Source organism: Vipera berus, assembly GCF_964194415.1.
Source record: "Vipera berus genome assembly, contig: HAP1_SCAFFOLD_27, whole genome shotgun sequence".
Taxonomy (NCBI): Eukaryota; Metazoa; Chordata; class Lepidosauria; order Squamata; family Viperidae; genus Vipera; species Vipera berus.
In genome coordinates, this window is record NW_027673656.1 from 11,649 (window position 1) to 30,560 (window position 18,912).

The 18,912-nt window shown below is 44.7% G+C and overlaps 1 protein-coding gene across 1 annotated transcript; it reads left to right on the top strand.

The window, feature by feature from the left end:
- Nucleotides 1-1,050: 1,050 nt before the first annotated feature.
- Nucleotides 1,051-17,031, top strand: LOC308679193 (vomeronasal type-2 receptor 26-like; the record flags this gene model as incomplete). Its single annotated transcript, XM_081346789.1, has 6 exons — nt 1,051-1,268; nt 1,640-1,928; nt 3,739-4,533; nt 6,139-6,351; nt 15,685-15,811; nt 16,121-17,031. 6 exons carry the CDS (start codon nt 1,051-1,053, stop codon nt 17,029-17,031), a joined length of 2,553 nt encoding a protein of 850 aa, XP_081202915.1.
- Between the last annotated feature and the right edge of the window lie 1,881 nt (nt 17,032-18,912).

Genomic DNA, 18,912 nt, shown 5'->3' on the forward strand with positions numbered 1-18,912 from the left:
AGGCCAATAAATTTGAGAAATAAATTAATACATCTCAGCTTCAGACCTTTCAGTCCATTCTTGGTTTAATAAACCAGAAAGAAACTTCAAAATACAAAGAATCTTACATCGATACGAAAAGACAATGCCGAAAGTGTGAAGGGAAAAAAAACCTTCCACCAACTCTATGACCTTCTCCCCATTCAGCCAACGATGCAGCCCACAGGCTGTCACTTTCCTGCCTCTCATCCCAAAATGGATATTGCTTAGAAAAGAGGGGAAACAAAACTTCACTTCAGGCACAAGGAACTTTGAAATCAGGTGCAAGTTATCATTAATATATAAAGTTCTGCTATAAAAGAAGATCCCAAACAGTCCCCACTCTTCACATTGGGCAGAATCCAAGGGGTCTGATTGCTTCCTTGGTGGATGGAAAAGAGGCAACACAAGGGTTAAGTGTCACCAACCTAGAGAGGCACCAAACTCCACAGCCCTGGGTGACCTTCCCCAGCAGTCTCTGGAGACAAGGAGACCACGCTGAAGGACAGAAGACATCAGTTCCCTTGTTATTGAGCTACCTTCCTCCACCATCACTTTCTGGACATGTCCTGACAAGAAGAACCACAACCACAACAGAACAGAACCCCCAGGAGTGTGCCTGTGATTTTTCACTAACATGCTTTTCTCCAGTGTCTCCTCTGCACATGGACCCAAGAAAAAGTTTAGGATCCCAAGAGGAGAAGTTGCTTCTCACTGTAATTGTGACCACCTGGGTCTCTGAGATCTCTGTGCCTTTGATGGAGACATCAGACTGAAGCCATAAGCAAAGGATCTTGTATCCGAAAAGGATAAATTACTCAGGTCAAGCTCTGAGGGAACACGTTTTGGGACAGGCCGGGGCTCTGCTCTCGATCGTACCTCTCTCTCCCGTCAGGTGAAGCTGAGTGTTCCTCTGTTTCTGTCAGGAAAGTCTCTGGCATCTCCTCCTCCTGAGAGGGCTTTGACTTCCTCCAGTTGTTCTCTGCTGCTGGTGTTAGAAACAGGAGGAGGATTAATAAAGCCCTGTGGATTATGGACCTGCTGCTTCTGCTTCTGATGCTGCTGGTGTCCCAGCCGGTCTCTGGGAAGCTTAGAAGGAAATGCCCGCTGAGTTTGGGGCACCAGGATGAAGATAAACCATGGAGCTTTTACAGGCCAGGAGACCATCTCATTGGTGTAGTCATCACTGTAAATGAACTATCGAATAAAATATTGCCTTTCAACATGGCTCCTTTTGTTCCATCTCCATCGTAAGTCGTTGAAGGTGATGGATTTGCATTCCCCCATTTTCTAATTCTAAGACTCTCCTTCTTTTCTTCATCTTTTCACTTGCTTCTATATTACAGGACTTCTCTAAGTCTAAATCAAAATCTGGATGATTTTGATTTCCTCTTTTTTCTTACTTTGTAGAAGAGACTCAAATCCAGAGATGGGGTTATAAAAACCCAAAGGCAATCCAGATTATTTTCCTCTCCCCATTCACTCCTATTTGTATAACTGATTATTGGTTTTGGATCAATATTGGCTTAAGACTCAGTAGGCTTGTGGAGACAAAAAGGAATAAATGCTTTTTAAAAATGTTGTTGCTATTGATGATAATAACATGAACATTTTTTTACAGTAAGGTTTATGGTTTTTCATCCACCCTTCAAGTTATTTTCGCCATTCAAGTGGTCAACAAAAATCCCCAGCTCCTGCACAATCTCACACTTGGCTACAACATCCATGACAACTCTTTGAACACTTTCCGCACTTCAGATGCCTTGCTGGACATTCTCTCCATTGGAGAAGCCAACGTCCCCAACTACGGCTGTGGAAGGAAGGAGAACATTTTGGCTCTTCTTGATTCAGCTGACAGGGACATCTCCATCCAGACGTCAACATTAGCAGACACCCACAAAGTCCCCCAGGTTTGTGTGTGTTATTCTCTGTGTAGGATGGTGGTGAGCAACAGATCCAAGCATGTCTTCTACATAGAATTCAAGAGGTGCTTTTCTCCATATTAGCAAACATATCAATTATGGGTTTTTTTCTATTATGTTTATGTTTAAATTAAATTAAAAGGCCTGACAAGCTGTAAGAGCCCTGTAGAGGACTTTCTCCTGGCTATTCAAAAAATATCCCTAGTAGTGGGTGAGCTATTGGCATGTTTACTTTCACATAGAAATAATACCTGACATACCCAGTTGTACTCACGTTGGCAATAGTAGTGTTCCTTTATACAAACAAAATGGAATAAATAGGGCTCTAGCAATTACAGGTTATGGATATTATGGCTAAAATATATACCATGTTCCTCTTAAGTAAACTTGAGATTGGGTAGAACAAAAGTACATTCCTTGCAGAAGAACAAGAAGGTTTTAAGTAGAGGAAAAGGTTTCACACAGTTGTATAATAATTAATCAATAAATTAATAATCTAATATTGACAACAGATTTCTTTTGAAATAGCTAATTACACAATATGTCAGTCTGATGAATCATGGTTTTCTGGCTTTATAGAAGTTACTGCAGCATTTGATACAGTAAATGGAGAAATATGATGGAGGAAATTGATTTCCCTTAAAATGGAGCTCAGACTGTTGGCCCTGATCCAAGCCCTTTCCACAAGCCCTGGTTTTCTCTGAGCATTGGGGGAACTTCCTGGGATGTTCACTCCTCGGCAGATTGGAAACTGCCTTGAATGTTTTCCACCTGTGAATAATCTTCTTCGCTACAGAGTGATGGACTTTGAATTGTTTTGAAATGGCCTTGTAACCCTGTCCAGATTGATAGGCAGCAACAATTGCTTCTCCAAGATCATTGCTGATGTTTTTACTCTTTGGCATTGGGTTAACACACAACTCAATGCTGGAGACCGGCAAACTCCTGAAATTTTGGCTTTTATAGAGGCAGTCACACTTGATGATGATCAATTAATCAAGGTCACTTGATCAGCAGCACCAGGCTACCTCTTGGCCTCTTCACACCTATGGAAGCAGTCAGGGTATGCTTCGTCTTTCACACACGGTTTCTCCATTTTGCCTTTCTTTTTGTGAAATAAATGATGACATGGTGTAATATGTCATGTGTTGTTGTTTGTCTGAGGTTGTATTTACCTACTTTTAAGAACTGCTTAAGACCAGATGCTTTTTTCTACATCCTGACATGCCACAGAACTCAAAGAGGCCGTCCTTTCTTTTCCACATGGCTGTAATTCTTGGTGTACAGTTAAACCTCTGGAACCTGACAGAGTCCCAAAGTTCTCTGTGTTAGAACATGCAATATTGCAAATAAGGCCCTCTTGGATTCTGTAACTGACAAATTATATTAGGAGCTGTGACCTCCCCATGTCTTATATAACTAGAGAATGAATGAAAAAAATAATAAGGTGGGATAGAAATAAATAAAAAGAAAAAAGTCAAAAGATTGCTTCACCAAGAATCTGGAATATTGAATGTCAACTGCATAAGAAAGAGAGATCAGAATCCTGCACTGCACATTAGACCAACTACCTTTTGGGATACTTGTGTTAAAGCAATATGTTGACACTGCAGTTAGAATTAAACATTTACATATAATACAGCCCTTTATTTATTCTTTTTTATTTCATTTGTTTCTTGTATTCAATTTATTATATATTTAATTTATTCATCAAAACCAAGTTGAATTTAATAAAAGCTAATATTTTGGACTATCTGACCCCCCCAATATAACACAGTTTTCTTCATTGCTTTTTCAGATCATTTTTAGTACTGCTTCAGAGGCTCTGAGTGATAAAAGGAAATTCCCCTTTTTCCACCAGATGCTCCCCAAAAAAGGATTCCACTACCCAGCAATTGTCCAACTGCTCCTCCATTTTAGATGGACCTTGATTGGCCTCTTTGCTTCGGACACAGATAATGGAGAGAATTTCATGAGGACTTTCCCTCCTATGCTTGTCAGAAATGGAATTTGTGTAGTTATATCACAACTGTTCTCAACAACTGGACATAAATCAGCCCTCAGGGATGCCCTCACTAAGTGGAGACAAGTCAATGTCTTTGTTCACTTCCTGGAATATACTGACATTATGGACAGAATTCATCCTTTCCATTTGGCACTTAGGCGTTTGACAGGACCCATTGAAGGGAAAGTCTGGATCAGTGCAGCTTTGGCAATATATGAATTGCAAAAACACAGACTTTTCAAGTACATCCATAGTTTTTGGAGCTTTACTTTTCTGCCAAATGAGAGGCCATTGGATGTTGCCTTTCAACCCCATTTCTTTGTGGAAGATCCATTTCGAGATCACTATTTCCATTGTTCTCTTTCCAAGCACGTCTTTTCTGTCAAAGGCCGGAGAAGATGCACCCAGAAAGCCCCACTGGAGACCCAGGAGAAAAGGAACAGGGAAAGGATCCCAAATGACCCCCATGATTACAGTATCATGAAGACTCTGGCCCAGGCCTTGAATGCCGCTTATTCCTCCAGATCGAGCAGGAGAAGCAAGAAGGGCGAAGAGAGGCTGGGGGCTCCAAGGCTGCAGCCATGGCAGGTATGGGATCCCAATATAGATCCATTAATTTCAGATCCTTTGGAGAGAGAATCCAGAGGGGAAGGAGGGGAACCGTCTCAACTTACTTATGCTGCAAAAGATCAACAGGTTTGGCCAATCTAATTGCTAGAGATACAATATTGCAAACCGCAGGCACCATAACAGATAAATTTTGGTTTTTAAACACTGCTAATTTTAAAAGGATGTATGCATTTTAAAACACACTCATGTCTTTCTGGGTTTGTGATTAGCATAGTAGAATTTTACATCTGTAACTCTGAAGGACACCCTGAGAGCATCTAGCCCAACTGTCAGAATCCATTTATATCCCATTCCTAAATCCCTATCTGTATATTCCCAAATCTTACACCCCTCTTTCTGGATTCTGCCATTCCCAAGGAGGAGAAGAGAAAATGTTAATTGGACATCCCTATCCATTAGGTGCAAGGTTGTTTATTCAGTCTGCCTGGAGGCTGTCATGAAAGACCAGGGGAAGAGCCTTTGAGCTGAGAAGAACAAAGAAAGAGGGGTGGGGCGAGAGATTCTGGTTTGTATCTCCAATTAGAATCTGATAGGAAGGAAGTAAATGTCATAAAGGCATGGAAGATCCATCTTCCCATGGAAGGTTTTGACACCTGAACCTTAATTGATCCAGGACTGACCAAATGGACTGAGGAGAGGGGTTTTTATTTGAGGACACTTTAAAAGTATCAATCTGCAACAGTTTCCAGATCCTGTCTAAATTTCCCACTGACCATCTTGTTTTAGTAAAAGCTCCTGCTTGGACAATCCTGTCTCCAAGAGTTCTTCTTTCCTAAGACGTGGATTGGGGTGGGTCCTGACACCAAACCTCCTCTCTGCAGGAATCCCAGTTAAAGCTTCTCCGGCTGATGGCGGCTCAGTCTTTGCGTCTTCAGAGAAGGGGGGGGCTGAACTGCTCTGCTTTAAGGGCTCAGCTCTGGAACGGCTCCTCCTTTCAGCAGGTTCTTCCCCTCCTTCAGCCGGAATCTCCTCCCTTGTGCCTGGGCTCCTCTCCCCCCTTCCCTCCCTCTGGAGCACCATTGCAGAGACCTTGAGCTTCTCTGCAGCTTCCCGCAGGCGCTGGAAGAGGCTGCGCAAGGCAGTGCGCCTCAAACACCATCATAACTAGATGCCAAGAATTCAAATTTTAATTTAATTTAATTCCCTGGGATGCTGCTATGAGCATGTGAAAAAATATCATAATTCATTTTTTTACTGCCCTTGTAACTTTGCATGGTCACTAAACGAACAGTTTCTCATAATTAACCTGATGTTTTCTAGGTGTTTATGAATAATCGTTTTTTTCTATGATACACTTTTTTGTCACCTGCTCTAGAATGGTCCCTATAACTTACCAATTGCATCAATTATATTTTATTAAAATATATTTTGCCAGTATATGGTTGAGAAATTTTGCTGAACCTTTCTTTTTTATTTATGAAGATAGCAAAAGCAACTGTTTTTTCTAAATAAGCATGCTTTGATGTTAGACAACTGTAGAAGAAAGATTCAAATGTGTAAAGGCTAAATGGGATTTTTAAAAAAGGTTTCAGATTATAAAATTCCTGGATGTTCCCATTGTAGTTCCATCCTTTTCTGCAGAAGAATGAGTTTTGCAATATTTCTGATATGAAACTGTACTTGGATCAAAATGGAGATATAGCAGCAGATCTGGGAATCCTGAGCTGCTTGATTTTCCCCAAGGAGGATCCCATCATACAGCTAATGGGGACTTTGAAAAGACAGAGACTTAGTATCCACCAAGATGCTCTTTCACGGTTAAAGTTGCTCAAGAAGGTCAGAGAAATTTTGTTGCCTTTCCTCTTCCCCCCCCCCAAAGATTTAGGACCGATTTCATGTGGATTGAGGCTAGTCACCAGGGTCAATGAACTTCCCTGAGAATTGAACGTGGGGAGCAGAAACCTTACAGTTGTTCTTCCTATCGACCACTTGGGAGGCTTCAGTACTATTGACTAATATATCCTTCAGACAAAGACTTTTTCTAGCTGGTTCAGCCATGTCCGACCTGGGATGAGAACTCCTCAAGTTCTTGGAGGTTCTTGTTAATAGCCTCAGGTTTGCTTGTTCCTTTTCCTCAAATAGCAAAGTAGGAGGGAATTCAGTTGAACAATTCCTGAATTGAGGTTTGGACTGAATGTGATGAAATTGAATCATGACTGGATGGAGCTCCTGGTGGTCCCATTGGGAGAGAAGCTTCATCTTGTCCCGCTTAGGGAGAGGCCATTGGGAAATGGCTCCCTGAATGGTCAGGTCCATGGTCTGTGATATTTTTAAGGAATCCAGACCTGGTCAAAGTTAGCCATATCTGTCTTTCTCCCAACTGGGGGGAGCAATTGGGCTTCTGCCCCCAGGAAGGAGGTCCAAGACTTTCACTTCACATAAAATGACAGTGACAGTGAGAGAATCCCTTGATGCAAAAACCTGAAAAACCTAAACACAACTTTCATTCAAAGAAAAGGTCTTCCTGATAACAGAAGTAAGGAGAAAGATTTTGATAGGAAAGTCTACTTAGATTTGGCCTTTGGCTATTAAGAGGGCTCTTCATCTGAAAATCTCTTGAATGGCATTGTTTATCTTGAGTCTTACTTACCTTCAGTCCCTCTGGGTGAAAAAGAGTCTCCAGATTTAACTAATATTAAGTGTAGGTCTGTCTTTCAATGCCAGTTGGAGTCTCCTAATTGCAGCTCTTCAACACAAAGGACCTTTTCTTGGATAACCGGAGGGGCCTTAGAAATATCTCCTTCTGACACAGGACTCACACTCCTGTCCCACCTGTTGCAGTCAAAGATTTGCGACTTAATCTGTTATGTATGGGGTGTGTGAGCAGCAGCTCTGCAAGTACCACCAGGTGGCGCTGTACTCTGGCTGGATTGGCTGAAGGTTTTTCGGCGGGAGATACGGATGGATGGATTGGCCAGAGTGGTACCTGGCTAGGTATATAAGGGGTCCAGGTAACCCCCTTTGTTCAGTACGCGCCTACCACTAATAAAGAGCTGTCATGCGGTACGGTACTCATCCGTCTCTTCCTTGCCATGCGGTCCAGAACCAACTACACAATATAATCTTTTTTGTTCTCATGTTCTCACCTCAGCCTTACTAGAGTTCTAGAATCTATCCAGAAAACTTTAATCTTAATAAAGGAGAATATTTGTAGTGCAGGTTTGACATGAGAGGTCCTTGGTGCTCTCTGAGCTTGTTTGTTTTCTTGCAGACATTTCATTACCCAAACTAGGTAACATTAGTGCTTTGTAAGAGAGCAGGCGAGACAGCAAAGTTAAGTAAACTTAACTTTATTAAGAACCAGGCAAACAACAGAAGAACACGGCTCCTATTTATACTAGCAGCTGTCAACAGGTTAGCCAATCAGGGCTGAGCCGGTTTCCCGCGCCGTTCGCTTCCGCCAATTGGAGCCGCCTGGAATTGACAGCTCGGAGCTGTCATTGGCAGCGCGTGCTGTTACCAGGTGATACTGACAGCCGAGAGCTGTCAGTGGGTTGGCGCCTGCGTAGTTCGTACCGGCAGCTTTTGACAGCTGTCAAAAGCTGCCGCGGCTTTTACCTCAGCCCTGTTTAATACATATATATATAACATTAATAATGTGTGAATACATAATACCCCTTACCCCTCCCTCTGATTGAGTTGAATCCCCAACTGTTTCTTTTTTGGGTTTCCCCATTCGAAGTCTTTCAAGTAGGCGGGGGGTCTTTTTATTCTTTCGGAGCGCCGGGGGGTTGTTTCATCTGGTCGTTCCTTTTCCCCAGGCGTGTCGGAATCTGGCTCAGGTGGCATGGGGCATGGCTCCGGCATTTCAGCGTCGTTTTGTGCGGGGTCTTGATGTGGTGCATTTTGATCGGGGGGGTTTTGGTGTGATAGTGTTTGCGGCGGGGCCTCTGCCTGCATTTCATCGTTCCCCCTTACCCCCATATTTTCTGGGCTGCGATGCCGAAGTTGGTCGATGTGTCTGCGGATGTGGGAATTGTGCCCTGTGTCTATGATGTATGATAGGGGACCCGTTTGTTCAATGACAACCCCCTGTGTCCATTTGTTGCCCCCGCCGTAGTTCCTTGCCCAGACAGCTTGCCCTGTGCTGAGAGTCCTGTACTGGAGAGGCAGTTCTGGGTTTGGAGGGGACCTGTCGGGATGTAAACGGTCCAGTCTGGTAGTTAGTCTCTTGCCCCAGCGAAGCTCTGCTGGAGATTTCCCTGTAGTTGTGCAGGGGGTGGTGTGTTGCGATAAAAGGAATTGGGCCAGTCTGCGGTGCCAGTTGCCAGTGATGATTTTCCGCAGTGCCTCTTTGGTCGACTTCACCATCACCTCAGCCAAGCCGTTAGAGGATGGGTGGAAAGGAGCCGTGGTGGCGTGCCTAATAGAGTTCGCCGCTGTGAAACTCTGGAATTCGTAGGAAGTAAATTGGGGGCCGTTATCGGAGACTATAACATCCGGAAGCCCATGTGTGGCAAACAATCCCCTTAAAACTTGTACTGTGGCTGCAGTAGTTGTGCTAGCGACCGGGGCCACCTCTAGCCATCTAGAATAGCTATCTACGACTATCAGGAATGTTTGTCCCTGGAATGGACCTGCGAAGTCTATGTGGATGCGTGACCAGGGTGTCTTGGTTGTTTCCCATCTGTGTATGGGAGCTTGGGGCTGGGCTGCTCTGACAAGTTGGCAGGGATAACAGCCAGCTACGTGTGCTTCTATTTGCTTATCTAACCCTGGCCACCATACGTAACTCCTGGCCAGAGCCTTCATTTTAACAGTGCCTGGGTGGCCTTCGTGGAGGCTTTCTAACACCTTTAATCTGTGTTTTTCGGGTATGACTACCCTGCTGCCCCATAATAAACATCCTTGATGTGTGGATAATTCTTTTTGTTTTAAGATGTAAGGTTGGAATTCCGGGTCTGGGGGTGTGGATTGCCAACCTGCTGTGACATATCCTAAAACTCTGCCTAGTGTTTTGTCCGCAGCTGTGGCTGCAGAAATGTCCTTGACGGATAATGGGCATTCAGGTAGTTCAGAGATAGCCAGTATCTTACCAGCTGGAGCAGGGTCTGGGTCGATTACTGGTTGGGGTAGTCTGCTAAGCCCGTCAGCATGGCCCATGCTTTTCCCTGGTCTGTATTCTAAGGTGAATGAATAGGCTGACAAAAAGGTAGACCATCTGAGGATGCGGGGGGATAATATTTGTGGTGTCAGTTTGTTAACTGTGAAGATTCCTAACAGGGGCTTATGGTCCGTAAAGATGGTAAATTGACGACCATATAGGTAGTCATGAAACTTTTTTACGCTCGCAACTATAGCTAATGCCTCCTTATCGATTTGAGCGTAATTGTGCTCAGGTTTTGACAGCGTTCTGGAATAGAACGCTACAGGAGTTTGCGTTCCCTGTTTAGTTAAGTGGCTTAGGACTGCTCCAATGCCATAGGGGGAGGCATCACAAGCCAGACATAAAGGTAGCTGTTCGTTGAACAGTGCCACCATGGCGTTGCTAGTCAGTAAGTTTTTTAGAAGTTTAAAACTTTTGTCATGCTGAGGAGACCAATTCCAGGGTGTGCCCTTATCTAATAGCCTGTGGAGGGGTTCAGCGATGGACGCTTTGTGAGGCAGGAAGGTATGGTAAAAATTAACTAACCCTAGGAAGGCTTGCAGTTCCTGCTTATTTTTGGGGGTTGGTGCTGTCTTAATGGCTTTTATTTTTGATTCAGTGGGGTGAATTCCCCTTGCGTCAATTTTAAACCCTAAAAACTCTGTTGAGGGCACCCCTATGGAGCATTTGTCTCGTCTTAATTTAAGGCCAGCCTCCCGGAATCTAATGAGCACTTTTGTTAATTTATCTGCTAAGTCGTTTTCTGATTTCCCGGCAATTAGGATGTCATCAAAATATGGGCAGACCCCAGGGATCCCTTTGAGTGTTTTTTCCATGATTTCTTGGAAGATCCCTGGGGCTGCAGAGATGCCGAATTGTAGGCGGTTGATTTTAAACGCTCCCTTGTGCGTGACAATTGTCTGTGCTAAAGCAGTGTCAGGGGTGACAGGCAGCTGTAAATACGCCTGCGCCAAGTCTAACTTAGCGAAAATGGCGCCTGACTTAATGGCCGCCAGGATGTCTTTGACAGCCGGGACCGGGTAGGCATGGGCGTTCAATGCGCGGTTTAGGGTTGCCTTATAGTCAGCACATAATCTGATTTGGCCATTGGGCTTAATTGGGGTGACTATGGGTGTCTCCCACTCGGCCCCTTCTACTGGTTCCAGGACCCCTAAGTTAATTAACCGATCTATTTCCTTTTCTATTTTTTCTCTCAAGGCGAAGGGGACTCTGCGCGCCTTGATTCTGACAGGCATTACATTAGGGTTTAGTTTTAAGGATACTGGCGGTCCTGTGTATTTTCCTAGTGAGCTGTCAAAAACGTCCGCGAATTGAAGGCAGACGGATTCCAGATTTGACAGCTGAGTGGCGTTGACGCCTGTCAACGCTATCCCTAGCGCCTCAAACCAGTCCAGCCCTAGCAGGCTGGTCCTGTTTTCTTGGGTTACTAGTATGGTAAGGGGTCCTTTAAATTGCTTAAACTCCGCTGGGACGGAAGCCTTTCCCCGGAGTTTAATGGGCGTTTTTTGGAAATCCGCTAGGCGGAGTTTAGTGGGGCGTAGGGCAGGCCGATTTCTGCTGCGGTTACAAATGTCCCTGTAAGTTTGCCAAGAAATGAGTGAGACGGAGGACCCTGAGTCCACTTCCATCTCACAAGGAATTCCGTGAATTAGGACGTCCACCTTGACTTTGGGCTTAAGGGTGCTGTGGACTGTGTGCTCCCTTACTTTATCCCTCACATGTTGCACTAGGATTTTGAGTTTGTGCCTGACCCTAGGTGTGGGCTGGTTCATACCTGCAGACGTCACCTCCAATTCATGCAGATTTTCTCGGCTCCTGCTGCGGCACACTGCTTTGAGGTGACCTGTTTTTCCGCATCCATGGCACTTGGCACTGCGGAACCGGCATGCAGCTCTCGGATGGCTTCCGCCACAGCTGGCACATTTAGCCCTGTTCGGCTGGAAGCTGGCGCTCTTTTGGCTGTTGGCAGGGCCCCCTCGGTTGTTGCGTTGCAGTCTGAGCCTTTCGAATCGCCGCTGCACCGCGTCGATGTCCATGGAGGCGTCTTCGTCCTCTGGACCGCTGAAACTGCCGTCCTCCTGGTGCACGGACCCACTGGGCCCGCTATCAGGGGAACGTTGGTTGTCACAGTGGCTGTCCTCGTAGGCAATGACTTCCATTGCCACCTCAGCCATTGTCAGTGCGGGCTTGGCGATCAGCTTTCTCCTCAGCCGCTCGTCTTTGAGCCCAATGACAATTTGGTCCCGGATCCGGTCCTCTAAATCAGGGAACCGACATCGCCGTGCGGCGTGTCTGACCCGGGTTATAAAGTCATTGGCGGGCTCGTCGGGAAGCTGTACTCATTGGGCGAAATTTACCCTCCAGAAGAGCTCTGACTTCGTGGGCATGAAGTATTTGCTCAGCCCCTCGGTTAGTTCAGCGTAGGGGATCGTTGCGATTGGTTCTGGACTGAAGAGTCCCACAGCGGCGTCGTAGACGGCGGGCCCGCTGAGCCAGAGGAGGGCGGCTGCCTTCGCCCGGTCGTCCGTGATCTTCTTCACCACCAGGTATCCTTCTACCTGGCCAAGATGAGATTCCCAGCATTCAGGGTGGCGAGTGTTGAACTCGCGGATATGGCCGTGGTTCGTCATGCTGTCTGTCTAGTCGTGGGTGCTGCTGCTTGCGATGTGTGGAAGCTAGGCTTCCAAGTGACTTCAGCGAGTGACTAGCTCTGCTAAGGGGAAAAATCTCTTCTCCCCTTAGGCGGTGACTTCAGCTATGTAAGCAGGCATCCCACCTTCGTCGCCAGTGCTTTGTAAGAGAGCAGGCGAGACAGCAAAGTTAAGTAAACTTAACTTTATTAAGAACCAGGCAAACAACAGAAGAACACGGCTCCTATTTATACTAGCAGCTGTCAACAGGTTAGCCAATCAGGGCTGAGCCGGTTTCCCGCGCCGTTCGCTTCCGCCAATTGGAGCCGCCTGGAATTGACAGCTCGGAGCTGTCATCGGCAGCGCGTGCTGTTACCAGGTGATACTGACAGCCGAGAGCTGTCAGTGGGTTGGCGCCTGCGTAGTTCGTACCGGCAGCTTTTGACAGCTGTCAAAAGCTGCCGCGGCTTTTACCTCAGCCCTGTTTAATACATATATATATAACATTAATAATGTGTGAATACATAACAATTAGCACGGATGATGTTCTCTAGTTTCAATAATGAAACATCTGTAAGCAAACAAGCAAGCTCAGAGAGCGCCAAGGACACCTTACCTTTAATCTTACTTCAGCAGCATGGCAGCCATATGAATTTAACATATAAAAATACAAATCAAGAAAGAACATCTGCTTTAAAGTTGAAAGCTACAATTTATGAGGAATTTTTCCTTTATATCTTAACTGGGAGACTCTTTTGAACAAGTATCAAAGGGGAGCAGCTTTGCAAGGCTTTGTGTAGTCCGGAAGAAACCTTTCCAGATCCTACTGGTCAGAAGTTTCCTTCTTAATCCCATTTTATTCTACTTAAATAAATCTAATAAAATAACAATTTAATAAATCTTTGTCAACAAATTTATTCAAAAATTTAATTAGATCATCATAGCCATGGATATATGAAAATTTACCAGGTCTTACCTCGCAGCGATGAGGACGGCGAAGTCTAACCACTTCACTGCCCTCATCGTGTCCACAGATAATCACCCGGCCACCCTGTTTAGGGTGACCCGCTCCCTCCTCAATCAGGAGGTGAGGGGGGAGCCCTTGCAGGGTCATGCCAAGGAGTTTAGCCAACATCTGGCGGACAAAATTGCTCGGATTCGGGCTGGTCTGGACTGGGCAGAGTCTGGGCAGAGTCTGGGCAGAGTCTGACAGAGGAGACAGGAGCGGTCTTGGTGATGTTATCTGGGAAGAGTTCGATCCTGTGACTCCAGAAGATGTGGACAGGATTATGGGGAGGCTGAGCTCCACCATGTGTTTATTGGACCCGTGCCCCTCCTGGCTGGTGTATGCGGCTCGGAAGGGGACACAAGGCTGGCTCCAGGAAGTAATAACTGCTTCTTTGAGGGAGGGTAGCTTTCCTGCCGCCTTGAAGGAGGCGGTGGTGAGTCCCCTTCTCAAGAAGCCTGTCCTGGACCCAGCTATTATGAACAACTATTGTCCGGTCTCCAACCTTCGCTTTCTTGCGAAGGTTGTTGAGAGCGTGGTGGCGCATCAGCTCCCTCTGTTCCTGGAGGAAGCTGATTATCTGGACCCGTACCAATCAGGCTTTAGGCCCGGGTACAGCACGGAGATGGCATTCGTCACGCTGGTGAATGATCTCTGGCGGGCTCAGGACAAGGGTTGTTCCTCTGTCCTAGTTCTATTAGATCTCTCAGCAGCTTTTGATACCATCAACCATGGTATCTTACTGCGGTGCCTCAGGGGGTTGGGAGTGGGTGGCACTGTCTTGCAGTGGTTCTCCTCCTACCTCCTGGGTCGTTCACAGTCAGTGTTGGCAGGAGGGCAGAGGTCGGCCTCGAGACCTCTCATTTGTGGAGTCCCTCAGGGGTCAGTCCTCTCGCCTCGCCTGTTCAACATCTATATGAAACTGCTGGGTGAGATCATTTGTGGTTTTGGAGTGGGGTATCATCAGTATGCTGATGATACCCAGCTTTTCATCTCTACCCCAAACCACCCCAGTGATACCCTCAATGTGATGTCCCGTTGCCTGGAGGCGGTTCCGGTCTGGATGGGGAGGAACAGGCTTCAGCTTAATCCCGACAAGACTGAGTGGTTGTGCGTACTGGCATCTCGGGAAATTCAGTTCATTCCATCTTTAATTATGGGGGGTGAGGTGTTACCCTCCATAGATAGGACTCAAAACTTGGGTATCCTCCTTGACTCACAGCTTAGTCTGGAAGACCACATAGGAGCTGTGGCCAGGGGGGCTTTTGCCCAGGTTCGCCTGGTGCACCAGTTGCAGCCCTATCTGGACCGGGAAGCCCTGCATACAGTCACCCATGCGCTCGTGACCTCTCGGATAGACTACTGTAATGCCCTTGAGGACCACTCGGAGGCTTCAACTGGTGCAGAATGCGGCTGCGCGAGTTGTGATGGGGGTTTCCTGATACTCCCATGTAACACCTCTTCTCTGCGAGCTGCATTGTCTTCCAGTTGCCCTCCGGGTGAGATTCAAGGTGCTGGTGATGACCTATAAAGCCCTAAATGGCATGGGTCCGGATTACTTACGGGAGCACCTGCTGCCGGCGTCAACTTCCCTTCGTCCTGTGCGCTCCCACAGAGAGGGCCTCCTCAGTGTGCCGTCGGTCAGGGAGTGCTGGGTGGCGGCCCCCAGGGGGAGAGCATTCTCTGTGGGCACGCCAGCCCTTTGTAATCAATTGCCTGTTGAGCACCGGATGGCTCCTGACCTTCGCTCTTTCCGCCGTGATCTGAAGACCTGGTTGTTTGAACAGGCCGGCCTGGACTAAGGGTTTGGGTTTATTTTTAACTATTTATTGTTAGGGTTAAATTAATTTAATTTTACTTTTAACGTTTGTACATTGCATTTTATTGCCCTGTACACTGCCCTGAGTCCTTTGGGAGAAGGGCGGTATAGAAATTCAATAAATAATAATAATAATAATAATAATAATATTAATAATAATAATAATAATAATAATAATAATAATAATAATAATAATAATAATAATAATAATAATAATAATAGAATTAGAGGAATGCCTTTTAATACAACCAATAGGAGGAACCGATTGTTTGTCACTTAATACTTAATTCTTTTCTCAATTCCCTCACTCCAGACTTTATTAAGTAGAAATATTATTTATTATGTTATGCCATAAGCAAAAGTGAGGAACTAAGGAATGAATCTGCCAGGGTCCAATCTCCTAAACCTGATCGGAAGGAGTCAGAGATTTCATATTTACCTAAGTGAAGCCCAGAATCCACTTGTCTAATGTCCATTTCTTCTCTCATTTTCCATGGATGGTGAGTCCTGATGTATTTTCTTTCGCATTCCTTGTTCTTCTGCTTAGTCTCTGCCTCAGTCCAAATGTGCAGAAAATTGTCATCCTGGATTTGTCAAAAGGGCTCGAGAAGGAGAGCCAGTTTGCTGCTATGATTGCATTCCTTGTCTAGAGGGGACCATCTCCACTCGGGAAGGTGGGTGACACCAAAAGAAAGGTCAGGTTTTGTGCAACATGGATCCATAGCATTTTGATGAAAGTGCAAATTAAAACATGCATTGAAGCTCAACTCTTTTTTGTTTATTCAAAATACACTAGAAATCCTCCAATTTCAGATACTGTAGCTACATAGGTATTAGAAAATTATATTATCAGTTTTTGTGTTGTGGAATGGTTAAGCAACACATCTTCAAAAATGTTCGTGGAACATTTCTCCCAAAAAAGGTATTTCTTGAAATGTAAAAAAATAGAATATTAAAGAAATACTGGTTTTTTACTTTCTCAGATACGGAAAAATGCACAAAGTGTCCAGATGATAAATATCCAAATATGGACAGAGTACGATGTATCTCCAAAGTTATAACCTTCCTGTCTTATGAAGAACATCTGGGCATCATCCTGGTCTCTTTTGCTCTGCTCTTGTTCCTAAAAACAATCCTTGTTTTAATTATCTTCATTAAATACCGAGAAACTCCCCTTGTCAAAGCCAACAACCGGGACCTCTCCTACATCCTCCTGGTCTCCCTTCTGCTTTGCTTCTTGTCTCCTTCTCTCTTCATTGGTCAACCAAGGAAAGCCACGTGCCTTCTCCGACAAACATTCTTCAGCATCATCTTCTCAGTTGCCATTTCTTCTCTCTTGGCCAAAACCATCATGGTGGTGCTGGCTTTCCTAGCCACAAAACCAGGAAACCGAGCAAAGAGATGGTTGGGGAAGACCTTGGCCAACTCCATCATTCTTTCTTCTTCTGCTGTCCAAATGATCATCTGCTCCATCTGGCTGGGAGTTTCTCCCCCATTCCCTGACTCTGACCTCTACTCCCAGCCTGCAGAGATCATCCTGCAATGCAATGAAGGGGCCGTTGTCATGTTCTACGTCACCCTCAGCTACATGGGCTTCCTGGCTGCCATCTGCTTCACGGTGGCTTTCCTGGCCAGGAATCTTCCCGGGGCCTTTAACGAAGCCAAGCTGATCACCTTCAGCATGCTGATCTTCAGCAGTGTCTGGGTGACTTTTGTGCCCACTTACCTGAGCACCAAAGGGAAATTCATGGTGGCTGTGCAGGTCTTCTCCATTCTGGCCTCCAGTGCTGGTCTGCTGTGCTGCATCTTCATCCCCAAGTGCTATATTATTATTCTGAGGCCAGACCTGAACACAAAGGAGCAGCTTACAGCCAGAAGAAATGTGGAAATGTGACACAGAGGAATTTCAACTCTCAGCATGTTCCAAGAGGCCAAACTTAGAAAATGGTTCAAGTTCCTCTCTATTCATGAATGGGCCAATAATTTTTCTAGAAGTAATTAAAGAGCTGGAAGATTGTGAGGAAAACCAATTTGTTGGAGGAATTAGAATGTGTTAATAAAATTAAAATATAGAAGGAATGCATGGGGCAACAATAAGACCCTTATTTCTCAATACATTTCATGAAAACTGTGATGGAATTTTTTTTTAATTTACCCAGTAACACTTTCTTTGAAGGAATCTGAGGGTTGCTAATTATGACATTATCTATTAAATATTCATAGGTATGTTCAACAGTTTCTTCCTTCTTTCCTGAAATATATAAATATGAGTGCATCCTTTTGTTTGTGGGATACCTCCCACTATTTTATGGAGGGAAATTCCTCCTGTGGATAATGAATAAATAATAACTGCTGTGAACCTTGGTTATTTGTTTTTGGGTCCTGCATTTGACTCCACAAAAACTGGTGTGAGAAGTGGGAAGCTGGAGTCCGAGATGGCGCTGCCTTGGGAGGAGAGGCGATAGATGGCCGAGCCTCTTGTTGTTTTTCAGGCCTCCTGTGGCGATATTCTGCCGTTTCCAGCCCTGGAGAGGCTGGGAGAAGCGGAGGGGGCATCTTTGGAGGCGAGGTGTGATGCAATCATCTCACTGGAAAAAGCTCAATTTCTTTTGATACTGAGTGCAAAGGCTGACCATGCCCACATCCATCATTTATTCTGGTCTGTGTGAGTTTTGTGTGAATGTTGTGATAAGACAAGAAAGTGGAGATGTTTATTTTCTGTTATTTGTTTTTCATTTTTATACATATTTTTGTTTTTATCTCTCTCTTTTCTATTTGCTTTAGCCTTCCCCAAGCTCCAAGCCCCTCTCTAGATTTTATAAGATTTCCTATTACAGGTAGTCCTTGCTTTACAACCATGACTGAGTCCAAAATTTATGTTGTTAAGTGAAACAGTCATTAAGTGAACTTTGCCCCATTTTACGACCTTTCTTGTCACAGTTGTTAAGTGAATCACTGCAGTTGTTAAGTTAATGACAGGATTGTTAACTGAATCTGGCTTCCCCTTTGAATTTGCTCATCAGAAAATCACAAAAGGACACTGCGACCGTTGTAAATATGAACCAGTTGTCCAGCATCCAAACTGCCTGCACAGTTTCTGTCTCTTGTCTCTGTGTTGCATTAATTGGAGGTCACAAAGAGGAAGAGGAGGAGGAGGTGGAAAAGAGGAGATGCAACCCAACGCTTCCACAGGAGACCACCGGATACTGACCCTCCCCATTTCTTCAGTTTATTTTTTGCAATCGACACCTCTTCGACACCTCAGATTCAATCCTTTGCATTTGCACCAAAATGTCACTGAGTATCTCTGCATGTGCAAATTGCCAAGCCTGCCAGCAGGAATTAAAAATACTTTTGCATCTGTCTTTACACAAAGGGAAAAAACAGTCCAACCTACCAAAACCAGTGCCATAAAAAACAGAATAGAAACGCAAGTTAAGATAGGCAAAAAAATGGTAAGTGAACACCTGTCCAGCCTAGACGAGTTCAAATAATAATAATAATAATAATAATAATAATAATAATAATAATAATAATAATAATAATAATAATAATAATAATAATAATAATAATAATAATAATAATAATTTAATTTCTATACCGCCCTTCTCCCGAAGGACTCAGGGCGGTGTACAGGGCAAATACAGTAAAAAAACAACGTACAAAAGTTAAAAAAGAATTAAATAATACAGCCCAATTCCAATAAAATTAATACAGTTAATATTAAAAAAACCCAAACCCATCAGACCAGGCCGGCTTGTTCAAATAAGTATGT